At 48.3% G+C, this 21,036-nt stretch overlaps 1 protein-coding gene across 10 annotated transcripts in view; it reads right to left on the reverse strand.

Annotated features, from left to right (window-relative positions):
- CRACR2A (calcium release activated channel regulator 2A) overlaps window positions 1-21,036 on the reverse strand; it is a 138,107-nt gene that overhangs the window by 22,027 nt on the left and 95,044 nt on the right. For all 10 annotated transcript variants that reach the window (XM_036300460.1, XM_036300461.1, XM_036300452.1 and 7 more), the window contains 6 exons: window positions 19,948-20,135; window positions 12,808-12,879; window positions 9,138-9,183; window positions 7,081-7,187; window positions 4,948-5,287; window positions 985-1,117 (listed from right to left, as the gene is read on the reverse strand). In XM_036300460.1, coding sequence (XP_036156353.1) covers window positions 985-1,117; window positions 4,948-5,287; window positions 7,081-7,187; window positions 9,138-9,183; window positions 12,808-12,879; window positions 19,948-20,135 — 886 coding nt within the window. The remainder of the gene's footprint in view (window positions 1-984; window positions 1,118-4,947; window positions 5,288-7,080; window positions 7,188-9,137; window positions 9,184-12,807; window positions 12,880-19,947; window positions 20,136-21,036) is intronic.

The raw sequence follows: 21,036 nt of genomic DNA on the forward strand, positions 1-21,036 counted from the left end.
ATTGGGCTGATAACAACACTTGCCTCCCAGGGTTGTACGAAGGTAGAGTGAAATGATGAATATAAAAGCCCATGGTAAATATTCAGATATATCCATATATTTTCAAATATAGTTGACTTATCAGTGTGGTTAAATGGCATACAGTAGGAACTCAGTGGACTTATTTTTTATTTGGGTGATTCAACTTGGTAAAAGCTAAAAAGGTCAAGATGCCTGTGGTCTCACCACATATTCCAATGCAATGAGCAACTTTTGGAGAAGGGAGAAACTCCTTCATCTAAATAAAATATTACACAGGAGTGGGAGCACATTAAGCCATGATCATCCACTAATAGCTGCGCCTAATGGGCTTCTCCAGTGAACTCCAGCTGCCACCCAGCAGGCCCAGGAGGCAGGACAGGTAATGTCTTGTCATCTGCGTAAAAGAGCCATCTAGAGCTCTGCCCTCCATCCCTCCTGTTCTCTCTCTCTCTCTCTCTCTCTCTCTCTCTCTCTCTCTCTCTCTCACACACACACACACACACACACACACTGAGAGGGGCAGGGCACGGAAGCAATTGGCTCATGGAGGGGGTTGGGGTTGTGGTGACAGGGGTGGGGGGAGGGGGGAGGGGGGAAGGGAATAAGTCCCAGCAGGAACATGAAGATTCAGGGCCCTGCTGAAAGTGGGAAGAAACAATAAGAGAGAAAGGCTCAGAGGGATAAAAGGGCTAAAGTCCATCTTTGGCAACTTCAGTTCTACTCAAGCTGGACATGGGAAGCTTTCGGTGGTCTTGTCCCACTGGGAGTGAGCTTAGCAGCTAGCCCTCTGCAGGAATGGACTGCGCCTGTCCCTCAGCCTCACTGTGGAGCAAGCAGACCTGGCCTCCCCTCCCTGAGGGCCCACAGCTGCTCCCATTGAGCTCCAAGTGCCTCCCTCGGCCCCCTTCTCACAACCTCCCCTTCCCAGAGGTGGCGGGACCCAGTTTAAGGGTAAGAACTTACCCACAGTGGCTGTCATGCCCGGGGAAAACCGGTCATCACAGAATCTCCTCAGGAAGGATGTCTTCCCTACGGCAGAGTTGCCCACAAACACAATCTTGAAGAGCCGGTCTGGGGTGGAGAGAGAGCCTTCCTCCTGTGGACGGCAGACAGTGTGGCCTCAAGCCCTGCTCCTGCCACCACCTGCCCTTCTCCCATCCCTACGGTGTGCAGGGGACAGTGGGGACCTGGCCTCCACACTGGCACCAGGAGACCGCCCAGCCGCAGATGCAGGTAGCTTTGGGCATCAGCAAGGGGAAGAGGGACATTCATTCAACCAGCACCTGTTGTCTGCCTACTATGATGCAGGGATGAGGAGGAGGCCTGGCTTGTGGTAGAAAGAAGCGGACAGGCATGTAAACAGACAATCTCAGCACAATGGTCCAAGTGCTCGGGCAGCAGGGAGGAGAGCCAGGATTCACCCCGCAGATGCCTTGAGCTGGGCTTAAAACAGAAGCAGGGGTGGTGAAAGGGGGGATAGGAGAAATGTTTGCAGGGAGGAGAGGAGATAGAAAAAAGACATCTTTGTCACAGGGGCAGAGACAGCCCAGGCTGGGGTAGGGCTCTTGTTTCTGCCCTTTCATTGAAAGCCTAGACCAGTGATGATGAACCTATGACACGTGTGTCAGAGGTGACACGCGAACTCATTTTTTTGGTTGATTTTTCTTTGTTAAATGGCATTTAAATATATACAATAAATATCAAAAATATAAGTCTTTGTTTTACTATGATTGCAAATATCAAACAATTTCTATATGTGACACGGCACCAGAGTTAAGTTAGGGTTTTTCAAAATGCTGACACGCCGAGCTCAAAAGGTTCGCCATTACTGGGCTAGACTGACGGGGATAGTCTTGCCTTCCTGCCCTTTGCTCTTCTGTCCCATCTCATCAGCTTCCATCCAGGATCCCCATTTGCCTGGGGAACAAAGGCAAGACAGTCTCCACCTCGTAGAAGGGGAAATGCTAACACCAGGCCACTGGAAGCGCGTTCAAATCCCCCAGCACTGCTGCTCCTCCTGCCCTGCCCGGCAGCAGGAGGGCTGGGGCTGAGCCTGCTGCCCATTCATCTGGGATGCCGAAGCCCAATGGGAAATGGACTTGCTTAGACCAGGGGTGGGCAAACTTTTTGACTCGAGGGCCACAATGGGTTCTTAAACTGGACCAGAGGGCCGGAACAAAAGCATGGATGGAGTGTTTGTGTGAACTAATATAAATTCAAAGTAAACATCATTACATAAAAGGGTACGGTCTTTTTTTTCAATAGTTTTATTCATTTCAAACGGGCCGGATCCGGCCCGCGGGCCGTAGTTTGCCCACGGCTGGCTTAGACACTGAGGGAATGAGAGGCAGAGTAAGGACCTGCCGCCTGCACAGGGTCATTGCTCTCCACTGAGCCCTCATTCCTTTGGGAGAGCTGTTTGCTTGCTCCCCCCAATCCTGCCTTCAAACCCAGCCCAGCACTGCTGGTTCAAGTGAGGAAACTCTTTGGAATCTATTTAGAAGTGGATTTGGGGGAATTAGCTCCTCTCATCGAGCAAATACTATAATGGAGTGGCAGCAGATCTTAGCAGGACTTGAGTATCAGAGAAAAGCCACTAACAGCCTTTTGGGGAGAAATCAATTCCATGCAGCACTTCAGTAGGTATTCAAGGTCAATTTCAGGAATTTAAACTTAAAGAAAAAAATGCTCCACACTCAAAAACTATGCCCCTGCCCATTTTCTTTACTCTTGCAATGCCAAGGGTATGGGCTCTCTGCCAGTCTCTGCTCAGCCTCTGTCTCCCTGTAATTTGTTTGAGATGAAAGCTCAGAGCAGCATCTGTGTCCTCAGGCCCAGGTGTGGGGAGACATGAGAAGCCCAGGGCAGGAGGAGCAGGTCCCGCTGCAGAGGCTGTGCCTGACGTTAGCCCTGTGCCCACCCCCTACCATGGGACAAAACACTATTTTTTTTTTTCCAGGCTGAAGAAGATAAACACATTTATTGATGGTTCAGCTGCGGCAGGACACACCTTCCAGGTGCAGCAAACTCCTACTCAGTGTTCATGCACTTAAGCCATGTCCCTTCTGGGGCTAACCCACAGTGAGCCAACCAGATTGGGGCAAGACGACTGGAGAAAGGTCTGCTAATCTCCTTCCGACCACTTTAAAAATAAAACTAATATGTACTTTTTTTTTAGAATTAGGAAATGCAGAAAAGTAGGGAGGAAAATAATAATTATAATCTACCCTACTGCCCTGCAGTGGTCACCACTCATGTTCAAATGCATTCCTTCCAGGCTTCTTTTTCTATATAGATGAATGAACATATGTTTTATTGAGAATGACTTGAGATATTATAATTTTATCATTTTCATATATTATTAAATTATAAATATTTCTCTGTTTCACTATTTTTAAATGTTATTTTTAACAGCAGTGTAATATTCTACTGAATTAATAAGCTATAGTTTATGTCCTATTAGATTTTCAATTGTTTGCTATTATCTATAATAATAAAAGCATAATATGTTAATTAGACCAGACATTGTTCCAGACGACCTTCCGGATGAAGCCGGGGGGTTGAGGGAAGCCCGGGTCCTGGGTGCTGGAGGGAAGCCAGAGCTGGTAGCAGGGGGAAGGAAGGCCAACTCTTGCACGAATTTCAAGCATTGGGCCTCTAGTACACTTATATTCTTGCATTAAATCTTTGTCTAACTTTGGTTATTTCCTGAGAAAAGATTGCTAGAAGAAGTGCTGGTTCAAAGGACGTGGAATTTATAAGCTCATGATTCCTGCTATCAATCTACTGTTCCGAAAGGTTGCATGGTTTCCGGCTCAGCAGCCTGGCTCGGAGGGCCTGCCTCATGCCACCTTCCTAGGAGCAGAGCCTCTGCTGAGGCTGCTGTGGCTGCTGGTGGATCATATTTCCTCGTTGCCGCAGTTTCTGTCCGCAGCTGGAAGGCAGCCCAGCCTGGTGGAGCCTCAGTGTGTGAGAGCAGAGGGAGAAGGCTGGGCCAGGCCGCACCCCTTTGGACTTTACTTCCCAGTCTGCCGGAAGGAAGAACACATCTCCGACGCCTCGTTAGATGACTGCAAGGATCAAATGCCATTGCAGACACAATGCTTAGCCTTTTCCCTCTACCCCTGGCCTCTTGACATTTCTTTCACATTTGGGGGAAAAGCATGGGGTACTGAAAACCCCATCTGTGCCCAATGCCTGCATGTATAGCGCTGACAGGTAGGGGGAGGGGCCCCACCCACCAGTGGGTGCCACCAATTCTCCACCCTACCTGGGGCCTGGGCCTCCACCATTCCACCCTTCAGAGGAGTGACACATAGGCATGAATCTTAATCCAGACCCAAGGGTGATAACTGACACCACATGTCCGCGCACAGTGGCCAGAGAAGTCTTCCTGTCACACATGCTAATACAGCCATGGAAATGCTCCAGGTGGCAAGGGCTAATTCTAAAGGGCTGGCCTAGTGTGCAGGGGAGCCTCTTTCACACTGCCGGGACATTTCTAAAGCTGCTTTGGAGGGTCAAGTGGAGGGGTCAGGGCCCAAGGAAGGCTCCTAGGCTTAGGTCACAAACAAGGTGTGGAACATCATCACTATGAGCCAGAGGAAGATGGTTCATATGGCCTCCTTCTCCCCACAGAGTTTAGAGGAAGACCTGGTGGGGAGTTCAGGTGGGACATGGGGTTGGTGCTTTACACTGAATCAGAAAAGAGCATAGGGTAGGGAGTGGGACAAACATCAGAGTTTATAAGGAGAATTTACCAGGACCCCTGAGTCTCCCCCAAGACACTCAGCTAAGCAGGGAAAGGTAGTATTTGAAGGACACAAATATGTTGAATCATGAGACCAGTTACATCTGATTTTCTAAGCTGCCTTTGGGACATGGCATAGGAATGACCTCTAAAATCAAGGTGCGACATGCCCTTACCTTAGACAGAGCTTCTTTCCCAACAGGCTGCCCTCGGGGAGATGTGGGCACGAGTTCCCCCTGAGAAGGTTGGGACTGCTGACTTTGTCCTTCCACCCCCTGGTTGGAGATCTCCTCCTCTTCTGGGCATTTGCTCAGCGGCCGCTCAAAGCTGCCATCCAGGAGCTGGGGCAGGGGGTCTTCTTCAATGGAGATGATTCTGCGGAGTGCCCGGGGGCGTGGACCCTCAGCCCCTGGCTCCCTGGTTCCTGGCTCCTCATCTGGAAGGGGATACCCACTCAGGCCCAGGGAGCTTCTCCTCCTCAGCATGCCAAACACATCCTCCTCCTCCTCTGACTGGCTGTTTGGGGTGGAGAAGAAAGAAGAAGGGGAAGAAAATTATAAAATGTATCAGTATGGAAGCCATAGCGCTTTTCTGACAGATGACAAAAGAGCACCACACCTTGGGGGCACAGAGTTCTGGAAAAGGAAAAACCAGACCCAGCATTATTTAGTTCATTCACTCAACACACTTATATAAGAGCCTGATGGTGAAGGTGGTGAAGGTGATGGTGAAGGTGATGATGATGAAGGTGATGATGGTGATGACAGTAAAGGTAATAATGATGATCTATCAGGTATAAAGCTAATGTCACAGTCATGAACAAGTGGACACATCCCCTGTCCTTGAGGAATGTTTACCTTAGTGGAAGGGCTAGAGCAATAATGACACAACTAAACATATTTTTACAAGTTGTGAGAAATGCTTTGATAGAGAAGAAAAGGGTATGAAGAAAGGAGCATAAATAAAGCATCCTGGGTTAACAATCAGATAGCCTCGACTCTGGTCCCAAGGCCAGCCCTAACTAACTGTATGTCCCCACTAGTCAGATGTCTCCTGGCTCAGAGGCAGCTGCCCACTAGAGCACGTGCTTTGGGTCGAAGGAAGCCAGGGTATCTCGACCTGCCTCTCCTTCCTTTCCCTTTCTCTTTCAGTGACCCTGCAAGTCAGTCAGGGGGAAGTGGCCTCAGAGCCTGTTTGCTCACCACTGTATATATACCCAGCACACAGTGCAGTATCTGCACATTGCAGGCACTCGATAATAGACATTAATGGCAGGGCTCATGTCTAATTTATCTTTGGAATCTTCACAGAACTCAAAAAATTGTCTGCTACAGAGGAGGGAATTGGTAAATGCTTATTGACTGAATCAATCAATGAATAGATTCTGTTCTGAGGAACCAACAGGCCAACTATTATTGCACAAACTTAGCTCCAAAATTGTATCTCACTGTTCAGATACTGAGAAATTCACAATGATCAGCTCCAAAGACTCGACTCATCAGCTGACTGACAGCCCAGAGCCACCTCCCTTTGCCCACCTGGTATTGCATGCTTGCTGTCCTCAGTGTCTCCTAGATGAGCAAGTTCGCACACTTTGTCCCCAGATCTAATACTAAGGGATCCAGCTGCCTCTACCTCTCTCTGGCCATCAATGTGGAAGGAGCACATGCCAACAAGAAGAAGGGGATTGGCTGGTCTCTGAATAAACAACAAACCCCTCCTTTGGGGATGCAATTATGTGTTATCCAACAGGAACAAAACATGTCATCTTTGAGTTAATTAAATATGAATCATTGAAAGGAATCAGTCAAGCACAGGCCCTAGTCTTGTCTGTGAAGGAGTTCAGCTATTAGAGATTCCATAGGGCACTTTAATTGCCCTTTAGAGCCCAAATAGTCATGTGCCTGAAAAACCAAGTGTATCCATTCTGCTCAACTGACAGCTGGGCATCGTCAGGCCACACCCTCCATCTCTGTCCCTGACGCTCTTGTTTTCTCCCCTCTGCTGGTCTATAGCACTGCTTCAGTCCCTCTCTGCAGGCACACACTGGACAGGACGGGAGGGACAGAAAAGACAATGGTCTGTCCTAGGGGCTCGCTCTGCACCAGACTCCTCCTTGGATGTCAGAACAGGAAGGGATACGTCCTCCAAGATTCAAGCGGAGTGAGCACAGCTGACCCCAGGCTTCCCCACCAGTGCCACTTCCCAAGGGCCAGTCTGCACTCAGCACAGCACAGGCTTGGGGCCTGCTCCCAAGAAGTACAAGACCAGTGAACAGATAACGAGTGAACAAATAGAGGACAACTTACCTTCTAAGGATTCCTCTGCCGTCCATATATTTGCCTATCACAGAGCCAGATCTCTGTTTCCAGCTTGCCTTGGCAGCAGCTGTGTTTGCTTTGGCTGCCTTATCTTTCTGCAGAAACACAAAAGGCCCTCAGATCCATGCCTGCCAGTTTGTCCTAATGTTTGAGCAGAAAGGGCTCAACTTTCCCACCTCCTAGGTCAGGCTTTAGACAAAACTCTGAATAAGCAAGTGATGTTCTGCTCTCCCTGCTGGCATTTTCACCAGAATTCCTCCACTTCCTGTCTGATAACCTAATCAAATGAGGCAACACCCAGTTTAGAGCCTGGGGTCCACGATATTGTCCTTCACAGGACTATTGATAATTTGCAAGAGCACAGGTAAGAGGAGCTAGATGTGGAAAGCATAGGAAGAATGTTTATGGACAGAAAAGACCCTGGCTCTTTAAATCACACTCTTTGTGTGGCTCCAGTTCCAGGTATTCCCAAAGGCTCGGACATGAGAAAGAGACCAGCCCAGAGGATCAGTTCACCCAGCCCCCGTCCACAGCTACTAAGCTAGCACAGGGTATGTCAAACCTTTTGTGGGCGGGGGCTGGGTGTGGATAAATGGCTCACACATCTGTAAGGAAGAGCCTGGGTGGGGTGGGGGCTTGCACCCTCTTTGCCAATGCTCCCTAACAGTCCCTAAAGGAATCTCTCGTTAACCAGCCATCCCCATGATTCCTGATGATCCTTAACAGGGGGGTGGGGGGAACTGGCAGGACTCCCAGGGCCTCTGCAAATATGACTATAATGATTCCAAGTTAATTTTTAATTATTACCCAGAATTAACATGATTTTTTAAAAAAGAATTAACATGATTTTACCCTTCTTTCTTAAGCCCATTCCCTTTTCAAAGCAAAATGAGTTTGGCAGGTGAGGGAAAGCAAGGTCAAGGGATTAGGATGACATTCGGTTGGAAGTTTTAAAATAAATGCAGTTACTTCTAAAATAATAACCATTATCATCATCCAACACACATGTAGGCTGAGGCCTTGCTCTGGTAGGGCTCAGGTGGTGCAGAGGTGTTTGTTGCCAGTCAGTGATGGAAAGGACACGGTGGAACAAGGTCCCTCCAGGATTCGCAGTTATAAACTGGGTGCACTTCATTCAGGGCAGACCAGCTGCCCCTTGCCACCTGCATTTAGGCCACTGTTCAGCCAAGGGTCCAGTGGGAGACCTCCTCTTGCCAAAAGTTTTTTCTCAAAAACCCTTACAATTTGGGGGAAAAAAATAAAGAATAGGGATTCCCTTTCCTGATGAGGTAGGCAGGGTCATGGTCCAAGGAGGCGAATGACTTGCCCAAGGACACACATGAACTTCATGGTATGATCATTCTAATAATTAAAAACTCACATCAATCAGTCCTGCCACCATTTTTCTTCCCTTGAGAGCATCCAACAGCCGCTGTCTAAGAGGGAAGAAAGTAGGGGAACGTGGGATCCTAGATTTTGTTTGATGCAGCCCAAAGGGAAGATTTTAAATAAATATAGAATTTTGTGTTGTTTGGGAAAATAAGTAAGTATTGTGCTCAGGTCTGGAAAAGCAGGGGCCCCCACAGGGTAAAAATATTGCTCATAAAATCTACTATGTAAATTGTCAAGTATACATTTTGAATTTTGAATTAAAATGCAAATTTTTCATCAAGAGATAAAAATTTTAATAAAGAAAAACGCTGCGAGCTTTGTGGTGTAAAAGTGATCATGACATTTCAACTGCGTCATCTCAGGACAGAACTACCATTTCTGCATCCAAGAAATGCGTGACCCTCCCAATTATTTGCCCTGTTATGCCAAGAGGGAAGTGTGTGACTTCATGGGAAATTAACACACTGTTACCCAGGAGGTCCCCTGCATTTTTATTATTTCCTAAAAAGCATATGCCATGGTCCTGCCACACAGAAAGGAGCAAGCAGACCCCACACCTCAGGGCATTGCGGGCCAGTCCCGGCTCAGGCGCTGGCTGCCACTGGACCACAGTCCTTGTCTTTCCCCAGAGGTGGGGGGCACCGGGCACTTACCTGAAAGCATATGTCCCTTTCATCCCGGAGGTGCTTGTTCCTTTCCCTGTGATGGAAAAGGAGAATCTATTCAAACATGGAGCTTGTGGTCCACGGAGCCGATAGCAGCAGTCGCCAGCGGGTGGTACAGAGGAAGGCGTGCTGTGGAAGGCCCACCCCCTTCCTTAGGGGTTGTGGTTAATGGCAGAGGATAGTCTGTGTAAATCAGCTCAGAGGAAGGGGATAGACAGAATGGCCTCCTGGCACCCATGCCCTTCAGATCATGCATGGATCTATGCCATCACCAGGGAGCCTCCCCCAGAGGGTGCCCAGGAGTCACTCTGGGCCTATGAGTTGCTCTGGGGCCTTGTGCCCTCTGTGAACCATTCATTCGTGCCTACATCCTCCCAACAAGAGTCTCCTGGACACCCACTATGTGCCAGGCACCGTTCTGCCTATGAAGGTTACACCAATGAACAAAACAAGAAGTTCCTGCCCTCAGAGAATTTGTATTTTAGTGCAGGCATAACTGCTGCTGAGAAAAAGCAGGAAAGTGGAATAAAGTGAGCCAGGGGTAGAGTGGTGTTTCAATAGGGTGGTGGTGGGTGGCGGGGCGGGGGGGGGGGGGGGGGGCTTGCTGAGAAGGCAGCATCTGAGCGGAGATTCAGAGGAGAGAGGAGCACTGTGGGTATTTGAGGCAAAAGCCTGGTGTGCAGAGGGGACTGCTGGGGCACAGCCTGGACTGGGGGAGGCCTGCTGTGCATGAGGAACAGAACGAAGGGCAGCAGCGTGCTCAGAGGGAGAGCATTAGGAGACAAGGTCAGAGAAAAGATAGAGGAGGAGGGCGACCTGCCGTTCATGGCCTGTGGGCCATTGTAAGAACTTTGATTTTTCACCCAATTGAGAGATGGAGCCGTGGGGGTGGGTGTGGAGAGGCAGAGGAGTGTCCTGATCTGACCCAGGTTTTCAAAGGAGCCCTATAGGCGCAGTGCCAAGAACAGACTGCTGGGGACGAGGGTGGGGCCGAGAATTGGTCAATATTTTAATTAACATGTTGGTCATTGGTTCCACTTTCAGTTGTAGAAAAAGCCTGACTAGAGGGTGGGACTATGAGGAAAAGAAATGGAGACAGTGACTATAAGGGCAAACAATTCTTTTGAAAGTTTTGTTGAAAGTGATTAAAGAAACGGAAAGTAGCTAGATGGGGAGGGGAGGATGAGAAACTGTATAAGAAATATTATAACACATTTAGATCTCTCCAAAGGGAGGGCACAGCTGTGGTCTGACTGTCATCACTGTAACATGGCCATTTACTGGGCACGGACCGTGGGCAGGCATTCCGCTAAGTGAGCTGCACGCGGCAGGCGCCGGTCTGAGACAGGCCGGAGGACAGACCTCAGCTCCCGGGGTTGTTCTGCACCAGCTGTGCATCTGGTGAGCAGCCAGGGCCTGCAGAGTGAGCGGGAGGGACGAGGAAGGTTCTTGTAAACCCTGAGGATGGAAAGGGAGCTTCTCATGCCGGAATGGCCCTCCCTCTGTGCAGGAGTGACGTTAGCGTCCCTGCGTCTGGGTGAGGACGTGGGGAGCCCTGGGAGCCACATCTTTCTCGGGGCTTTGCTGTTGTTTCATGCTTTGTGCAGCCACCACCATGCAGAGGCTTCAGTACTTAAAGAAATGCTAGACTCTTTACATGTGTCCACTTTCATTCCCATCACTCCCTGTTGGGATTGCTACTCACATCTATCATCTGAGTCTCAAAGGAAGCCCAAGAGGTGGGCAGGAGATTAAGACGCCCACGGGTTAAGTCAGTTGTCCAAGGGCACACACAGTAATGAGGGGCAGTGCTGGGACTGGAACCAGATGCAGCTGCAAAGGGTGTGTTCCTGAAATTGCTTCCATTTGCTCCATTTCCCTTAGGAGGGCAGTCCCCTCCTCATCCGGTCACATCCCGGCCATTGTCCTGATTTCACCACCACCACCCCTCCACATCCCACTGTTCTCCCCACCCCTCCCCTCTCCCAACTTTCTCTCCTCAACTTCCGTTTCCCCATTGCTCTGGGTCACTAGCTGGTGACTTCAGTGTGGAAGAGAAACCTGCTGGGGGCCTCCCCTCCACAGCTGGGCTCTCACCAGCTGGCAGAGGCTGAGCTGGTAACCATGCTGTAGCTCCAGCCACGTGATTCTGCACAAAGGCTGCTCTCCTTTAAAAAGGCCCACAAGCATTTGCAGAATGCTGCCTTGTCACCCCCCTCTGCTCACTCATGTTGAATCTGCCCTTTTCTTTTTTCCAAGTATAATAGAAAGAAGGGGAAAAACACAAAAACTTGGCCTTGAACATCTTGTTCTCTTCCTTTCACCAACGCCTTCCTAAGAATCAACATCTTCTCTTAAGTGGATGAGAAGTTGGCCTTTGGGGCCTGTTGGAACCAGGCATTAAGCGCAGTAAATTTGAAGGGCATTCAATTTGAAGCACTTTTCAATCTGGTAGCATCAGGGATGTGAGACACAGTGACCTTACCTTGCTTTCAAACAAAAAAACTAAACAAAAGCTTCATCATTTACCTGACTTCAAAGCATTTGCCCTTTACAAATCAGAACCGAAGTCCTTCTGCTTGGTCACCACTCCCCAGGAGGTGGTTGGTAGGCAGCAGGCACTTAGAAACCTCAGAGGCGGAACTCAAAATGCCACCTTTCCCACACAGGTTTGGTGGGATTTGGTTTGGTTTGGGTTTTGGGCGCATCCCAGGCCAATGAGCTTTGACGTTACAGTGAGTTTTAGCAGGCGAAGGAGACACCATTCTTGGTGCTGTTTTGACTCATTTTTAGGCAGACCCTGCAGATTACTGACTATGGCAATAAAGGGAATATCGTCATAAAGCAAGTCATGAATTTTTTGCTTTCCTAGTCCATATAAATATAGTTTTATTCTATATTGTAGTCTTAAGTGTGCAAGAGCATGATGTCTAAAAAAGTACAAACCTTAATTAAAAAATACTTTATTGCTAAAAAGTGCGACACATCATTTGAGCCTTGTGGAAATATGGCACCAATAGACTTGCCCGATGCACCATGGCCCCAAACATGCAATTTGTAAAAAAAAAACCCGCAATATCTGCAAAGCACAACAAAGTAAAGGACAATAAGATGAGGTGTGCCTGAACTCATTCAACAAACATGAACGGAATACGGCAGGATAAAGAGAATCGACCCGATGTGGATCTCCATTCTGGCTACACCAGTGAGTAGCTGTGTCACTTTTGGTAAATTATCTCATTTCTCTAATACCAACTTCCTCATCAGCTAACTCCCTGTATTAACAACTGCCCTGCCTACTTCCCTAAGTTTTGTTGAAGATGAAAGGGGTAGTATGGCTGGCACAGTGTAGATGCTCAATAAATTCAGGTCCCCTTCTACTTGACAAGGGCCATGCAGGGTGCTATGAGAGATGCGGTGGAGAACGAGGGAGGGCCCGCCCACAGGGGTATAAACTTGAGAGGGAAGTGGGCGTGTGTAGATGGACCAAACATAATGGAGAGGGTGGTACTTGGTGTCTGAACAATATGTCAAGGGCAGGGAAATGAGGGTGCTCTCTCAGCGGCTGTAATCCGGCATGGAGGCTGGGCGGACTCAGCCTGGCCCCCACCTGAGGCATCTGGGATGCGCTCTCAGAACACACACAGCGCTGACCCACCTCAGGAAATCCAACTGCTTCAGGAGCCCTGACTTCTCCCGCTGCAGACTCTCCGTCACGCGGTACACTTCCCTGAGGAGGAGGCAAACAGCAGAAATGAATGATTGTTCGGGGCGGGGGGAGCTATGGGGAATGAGGCACCTGGGAGCCCTCACACTGGAACAAGCAGGCAGTGCCCGCGCTGGGGACCAACGGGTTTCAAGGAACATGACCTTCCTTGGAGAGCACCTGCCACGTGCAAGTGCTCACAGCCATGACCTCAGTTAGTCATCACAGACACCCCATTTCACAGACACAGGCAGAGCTTCGATAACCCTCCCAGCTCACACAGACAACCCAGGGTCCTCAGCAAGGCCTCCTGGCCCCAGACATGCTCACTCTGCAGCCACTTGCATGCCACCTCTGAGCATGACTCTGTGATAGAGAACCACTGTTTTCCCAGGCTCCAAACGGTCCTGCCCCCCAGAGTTCAGGGGATTAGAATCAATATTCTTCTCCAGCCCAGTCTTGGAGGGCGAGAGCAGAACTGGTATTCTTTTTCCTTTGGGTGCTGGTTAGGTTTGTTTCCAGGAGCTCTCAAAGAATCACTTTCCTGTTTCACCTCCCAAAGTCTCCAATCTGTTTTCAGATATCTGGGATTTCCACCATTGATCACTCATTTCTTTGACTTAGGATTTCTTATCTCTAGCTATAACGAGAGACTTATGCATCAGTTGTAATCAGCTGTTTATATCACAGTGTGAACATGGTGGCCATATAGGGAGTTGTGAGGAGGGAGAGAGAAGCTGAAAGTTGCATGGGTGGCTGGAGCGCAACGTAGTGAGGCAGGGTCCTGTCCAGTTTGCTTGCATTTGTATCCTCCCTGCAGGGCCCTGCACACAGGCAGAGTCAACAAGAAGCAGCAGGAAGGAAGAAAGGAGAGAGGGAAGGAAAGAGTGGGGAGGGGAAAAAGGAAGGCAGGGCTAGAGGAAGACAGAAAGAAGGAAGGAAGGAAGGAAGGAAGGAAGGAAGGAAGGAAGGAAGGAAGGAAGGGAGGGAGGGAGGGAGGGAGGGAGGGAGGGAGGGAGGGAGGGAGGGAGGGAAGGAAGGAAGGGGAGTGAGTTGGGGAGGTACTCAACAACACTCAGGGAAGAAAGGAAAAAAGGCAGAACTGGAGACACTGGGAAATAAACCGTGGTTGACTTCATAACTTCACCTCCATCCTTTCCTCTGTGCTCTGCACCATGGGTTATGCAAAGGACCCAAAGTTCCACGTCTCCAAACCACAGCATGGCATTTAGTGAAGGGAGCATCTTACACCCTGATAACATTGTCAACTTGCATAGGCTGTCAGGGCATCTAGATTGTGCACACCCTGGGCTGGGCAAGGACAGTCACCCTCGGCCACCCATCCATGTCATTGAGCTGGAGAAAACAGAACCAGTTTGCTGGGTCCATAAGACTCTGCCAAGCTCACAATGACCTGGTTCCTGAAGAGGTATCGGTGGTGGCTTTCCCCCCTTTATAGAATAACTATAAAGTCAATTACAACAATAACAGACTGAATTAAATTCTAAGTTCACCTCAGATAATCCTAATTAAGCAACAAAACTTCTCTGGCTCCTGCAGAGCTGCAAATTCCTAACATTTTATTACCAATTATATTTAATTTCAACTTGGGGGAAAAACAACATATTTGCCATTACCTGAACCAGGTTCCCAAACCCCTGTCTAGGATTCTGCTCTGATTAGCAATTAGAGGTGCCTCCTGGCTGCCTCTGTGCCCCAGGAGCCAAGCTTGCCTGGACGCTTCGTGCGACCCCACCTGGTCCTGCTTCTCTCCGGGGGCAGAGGAAGCAGGTAGCTTACCCCTGCTTTGGAAAACCACTCATTGCAGATCTCAGGTCTGGGTTCTCCTAGGGCAGTGGTTCTTAACCTTCTGGCCCTTTAAATACAGTTCCTCATCTTGTGACCCAACCATAAAATTATTTTTGTTGCTACTTCATAACTATAATGTTGCTACTGTTATGAATTGTAATGTACATATCTGATATGCAGGATGGTTTTAGGCGACCCCTGTGAAAGGGTCGTTCGACGGCCAAAGAGGTCGCGACCCACAGGTTGAGAACCGCTGTCCTAGGGGGTTTGACTGAGGAACCAATTCCTAAATAAGAAGGTGTTGCAGGTCTTCTCTGGCCTTGTTCTCACAGAACCAGCTGACCATTGGAGCTATGCCAACACACATATATACACACATATATTATATTACATGTCCATGCAAACATATTTGTCCATTTGTCTAGTAAACATAAATCCAGTTGGATATCCTATCTAATAAAAGACAAAAGGGTAATTAACCATACCTCTGCTACGCTTCCCATTGGCTAATCAGGGCCATATGCATATTAACTGCTGGCATTAACAAAGATGGCGGCCGGCAGCCATGCAGCTGAAGCGAACATGAGGCTTGCTTGCACCAGTGAAGGAAGAAGCCAAGGTTCCCTGTCTGCCACAGCCCGGCTCTGAGCTCCGGAAGCAACAATGTTTCAATTATAGAAGGTAAATAAATCTCAGAAAAAATAAAAGAAAAAAAGGAGAGGTTGGGAGCTTCAGTCCCGGCCAGCCTGAAAATGGCCCTCAGCCCCTCACACAGACTGGCCAGGCACCCCAGTGTGAACCCCCAAGCTAAAGGGGGTGTGGCCAGCCTGAAAACAGCCATTAGCCCCTCATCCAGGCTGGCCAGGCAACCCAGTGGGGACCCCCACTCTGAAGGGAGTGTGACCAGCTGCAAATAACCATCAGCCCCTTACCCAGGCTGGCCAGGCACCCAAGCAGGACCCCCACCCTGTTCCGGGACACCCTTCAGGGCAAACCAGCCGGCCCCCACCTGTGCACCAGGCCTCTATCCTATATAGTAAAAGGGTAATATGCAAACTGACCCTAACAGCAGAAAGACTGGGAATGACTGGTCACTATGACACACACTGACCACCAGGGGGCAGATGCTCAATGCAGGAGCTGCCCTGTGGTGGTCTATGTGCTCCCACATGGGGGAGCTCTGCTCAGCCACAAGCCAGGCTGATGGCTGCCAGTACAGCGGTGGTGGTGGGAGCCTCTCCTGCCTCCTCAGCAGTGCTAAGGATGTCTGACTGAAGCTTAGGTCTGCTCCCCACTGGCAAGTGGACATCCCCCAAGGGCTGTCAGGCTGCCAGAGGAATGTCTGATTGCCATCTTAGGCCCAGTCCCCCAGGGAGCAGGCCTAAGCCAGCAGGTGGTCATCCCCCAAGGAGTCCCAGACTGCAAGAGGGCACAGGCCGGGCTGAGGGGCCCATCCCCCACCTAGTGCACAAATTTTTGTGCACCAGGCCTCTAGTTTATATATATAAAAGCCTAATATGCAAATTGTCCCCTCGGGAGTTCTACCGGGAGACTGGGAGTTTGATCACTCGCTATGATGTGCGCTGACCACCAGGGGGCAGCGCAGAAGGAAGGGAGGCCCTGGCCCTCAGCCAGAAGACCCCGATCGGCCCTGATTGCCAGCCAGGCCTAGGGATCCTACATGTGAATGAATTTTATGCACTGGGCCTCTAGTATATAGATAAATAGACATCAGACCCTTGAACAATGTGGGGGTTGGAAGTGCCAATCCTCTGGGCAGTTGGAAATCCATATAAGTTAAGTTGGCCCTCCACTTACACAGATCCCACCAACTAGGGATAGAAAATACAGCTGACTCTTGAACAATGTAGGTTTGAACTGCTCAGACCCATTTATAGACATAGAAACATATTCAGATTATTTCGTGTTAACAAAAAGAAAAGCATTTCTGGGTGAAAAAAGGTGCTTGGATGTTTGATTAAATGACCTTGGAAGTCCTCCTAACCTAGACATTCTAAATGTTTACATTGGTAATATGTGAACTAAAAGGGGAAGAACACCCTGGCCAGGCACCCCAGTGAGGACCCCCACAGGAGTAGTTGGTGAGAGATGTATGGTTGCTATTAGAAAACTGCTGTTGGTTTGTTTTTAGGAGGCAGATGAGATATGGAGCACACTCTGAAATACACTGTCAAGTGAAAAATGTAGGCAAATGCAGAATAAAGTGCTACCGTTTTGTAAGTGAAAATTGTGTGTATGCATGCGCACTTGCATATGCATAGAACTCTCTGGAAGGACCCACAAGAAACCATGACTGGTGGCCTCTGTGTGGCTGGAGGCCAGAAGTGATGGCGCAGGGGATAGAGGCAAACCTCTTTTTAGTGCATATCCTTTTGTGCCCTTTGAATTTGGTGCTTTGTCATAAACTACCCTAAATAAAAGTTAATTAACAAAATAAACGGAGAGGTGCTTTCAGCTGACCTTCATCTTTATATTATCTTCCCTGCTTGATTGTTCTTTCTTTATCATATTTTAAAATCTAGTTCTCCTTCCTTGAGCATCTTCAGAGAACAGGAAAATCAATTTGCCCATTCAGAACTCTTGCTGATAAATGACTCAGTCTGTTTATCTCTGAATCTTCCCTTTCCCCTCCCAGCTGTGAAGCAGTGTCAGGCAGCAAGACATCAGAACCAGGCTCTGTCCCATTTTCTGGAACTAACTAGCTGTGCTGCTTTGGGTTGGTCACTATACCTCTCTGAGCCTCAGTTTCATCATTTATAAAATGGGAGATGGAGAGCATTAAGGTCCTATCAGTCCTGGTGGTCTGGGACTCTGTTCTATAGAGGACAAGCGAGGCTCTCCCTGCCTTCTCTCCTGACCTCCCTGGAAGGCCAGGAATGCTCTCCTGAGCTCCAGCACTCTGTCTGGCTGTACAGGACACTGCACGCTTTTCCAAAACAAGCCGTGAACGGGGGAATCATTTATCTCTTCTTCCTATCCCTCCTCCCCTCTTTTTTAATTCCCAACCTCCAGAGACTATCTCTGGCTTGGTTAATTAAGATGAGGCTTCGGGAAGATTTGAATCCTCCTGCTATGATCTGTTACTCCACGCTGTGTGCTCATTTCCATCTGCTATTCTAATTCCTGCGCCTTCAGATGTTTGTTGCTTTTAGAACTTGATTGAATTTTAAAAGCCTGAATCCTTCATTGTTTGCAAAGTTAAATGCCTGTGCCTTGTTGACCTGCTTTCAATGAGGAGGAACTGATTTTGCTCATTTACAATGAAATACACTCTTTTTCCACTGGTCACCCAAGAATTGGTGTGTGTGTGTGTGTGTGTGTGTGTGTGTGTGTGTGTATGTATTTAATTGCAGATATCTTACTAGGATAAAACTTTAAATCCAAACACCTCCCTCTCACCCTAGGCCAGTGGTCGGCAAACCGTGGCTCCCGAGCCACATGCGGCTCTTTGGCCCCTTGAGTGTGGCTCTTCCACAAAATACCACGTGAGGGCGCACCCATACAGTGCAATTGAAACTTCATGGCCCATGCGCAGAAGTCGGTTTTCGGAAAGGAAATAGACGAAACAAGTACAGTGGAGCCTTGACTTAAGAGTGTCCCGACTAATGAGTTTTTTGAGATACCAGCTGTCTCTCCGTCGATTTTTTGCATTGAGTTGACAGAGTAATTTGAGTTAACGAGCTCCTTAATGAGCTCGGTCTCGGAACGAATTAAACTCGTAAGCCAAGGCCCCACTGTATACAAGACGAGTGTGGATGGGAGAGTTGGAAGGGGTCGACCTCAGTGAACGTACCTCAATCAGATTGAGGATGTTTTTAGCAAAAGCCAGCTTAGGAGTACCCCAATTAAGTTAATGACAATGTACCTACCTATATAGTTTAAGTTTAAAAAATTTGGCTCTCAAAAGAAATTTCAATCGTTGTACTGTTGATATTTGGCTCTGTTGACTAATGAGTTTGCCGACCACTGCCCTAGGCAATCAATCCCACATGCTAGAAGACACCACACGTGAGCCAGACAGCAGGACAATTTGATTTAGGCAGGTGGACCAACATTTTGCCAACAGTCCGAAAGTGAGGGCTTTCACTTTTGAGCAAGGAAAGTGAATATATGTATAACATCAAGCATTGGTAAGTAATATTGCCTTTCCTCTAAAATCAGACTTTTCATTCTACCCAGCACAGGACCAGGTACACAAAAACATTTCACAGAATGAATGGATGAAGACATGAATGAGTGGATGAACAAATGAGTGAGTGAATGATGGCCAGTCCAATGCCTGTGTAAATATTTTCTAGCTGTCTCATTGTTCCTTGGGGGGGTAACCAAGAGTGTCTAGCATTAAGCTTCTTGGACAGATGCTGAAAACCTCTGAACCTCAGTTTCCTCATCTATAAATCAAAGATCATAAGCGTCCCTGCCACATCAGGATGCTGTAAAGGTCACAGGAGATGATGTTAAACTATCGACGCAAGACACATTGAATGCTCAGCACAGTACCTGGCACAGAGTAGTTTTCAATAAATATTTGCTAAATAAGTACATAAATATATAGAGAAATGAATGAATAAATTAAAAAGTGAGATTCCTCTCCCTGGGCCTCAGAGTGCATTTGGTCTCAAAACCTAACACTCCGGGGACAAGATAAATGCTGATATTCTCAGCAACTTCTCCAGCTGAACACACAGACCACACCTGGAATCTTTGCAGGCATGCCTCTGCCTCACAAGCTGAGCCATTCCTGACACCACAGCGTTTCACTAGCAAACTAGGCCCCGAGAGGTGTGGGGCTCCCCAACCAGCCCATGCAGAAGAATACTTGTAGGAAAAAGGGGCAGAGATGGAGTGAAGATTCCAGGGCACCGTCACATGCCCCATCCATTTACATGTCAATCTCAGAAGTGTTCGGGCTTCACTTTCGTCCGCTTCGGTCCCCAAGGTTTCTAAACTACTACGGTCATGTTTGGTCAACCCGCTCACTCAGCATTTTCTCACAGACTGAAATATATTTGTTGGTTGGATAACATATCTTCCTGATCACATAATAAATTTTCCAAGAACAGAGCTGTGCATCCTAGATAATGCTCAGCGCAGCATTGGTCTGCTGATAGTTTCAGAAAACTAGTTGAGATCTTAGGGAGCAAGGGGTCCAATCCCCATTTTACAGGCAAAGGGACAGGGTCTCCAAGAGGGGAGATGGCATGCTCACTGCAGGGAGGGAGCAGGAGAGCAGTGATAGGGGTGCCTAAAGGCCACACTCACATCTCCTTCTCCTGGTGGAGTTTGCAGGCCTCTTGCTGGAGGCTTTCCAGCTGCTGCTGGGCATCCTGCAATTCCCGGGAGGTGCGCTCCAGCTCCCGGGCCAGCTCCTGGTTGGTGAGTTTCAGCTTGGTATTCTCCGCTTTGGTTTCATGCTTGTCATTATGCAGGGCTGTGCACTGGCCCTCCAGCTGGAAAGGAATGGGGGACAGAGAGGAATGGCAGGCAAGCACCATCATCAGGCTGGCCTGCCCCAGCCTCATCTAGCAGGAACCATCACTGTACCCCTCACTGCCCTCAAACTTTGTCCTGTTCCTTCATTCACATGTATACACTTCAGGAAGCAGGAGGAGCTTCCAGAACAATCTCAGCTCTCCCTTGTTTCCATAGGGCTACGAGAAAAGGAAATTCCACATCCATCTTCGACTCTTTTTTTTAATCTTTTTTTTTTCTTTATTGGTTAAGGTATTACATATGTGTCCTCATTTTCCCATTAACCCTCAACTCCCCCCTCCCCCTCACACACACACACTCATGCTCTCATCCCCCTGTTGTCTGTGTCCATTGGTTGGGCTTATATGCATGCATACAAGTCCTTTGGTTGATCTCTCCCCCTTACCCCCACCCTCCCCTACTTTCCCCTGAGGTTTGTCAGTCTGATCGCTGCTTCTCTGTCTCTGGATCTGTCCCTGTTCATCAGTCTATGTTGTTCATTATATTCCACAAATGAGTGAGATCATGTGGTATTTATCTTTCTCTGACTGGCTTATTTCACTTAGCATAATACTCTCCAGTTCCATCCATGCTGTTGCAAATGGCAAGAATTTCTTCTTTTTTACCGCAATGTAGTATTCCATCATGTAGATGTACCACAGTTTTTTAATCCACTCATCTGCTGATGGGCACTTAGGCTGTTTCCAAATCTTAGCTATGGTGAATTGTGCTGCTATGAACATAGGGGTGCATATGTCCTTTCTGACTGGTGTTTCTAGCTTCTTTGGATATTCGACTCTTATATCAATGATAATTACCATCATCCCATCAATGGACTTAAGAGCTAAAGTAAATCCTTCTTGTTGTCCTTTAAGCCAG

The sequence above is a fragment of the Myotis myotis genome, unplaced genomic scaffold, assembly GCF_014108235.1.
Source record: "Myotis myotis isolate mMyoMyo1 unplaced genomic scaffold, mMyoMyo1.p scaffold_m19_p_3, whole genome shotgun sequence".
In the NCBI taxonomy this organism is placed as follows: Eukaryota; Metazoa; Chordata; class Mammalia; order Chiroptera; family Vespertilionidae; genus Myotis; species Myotis myotis.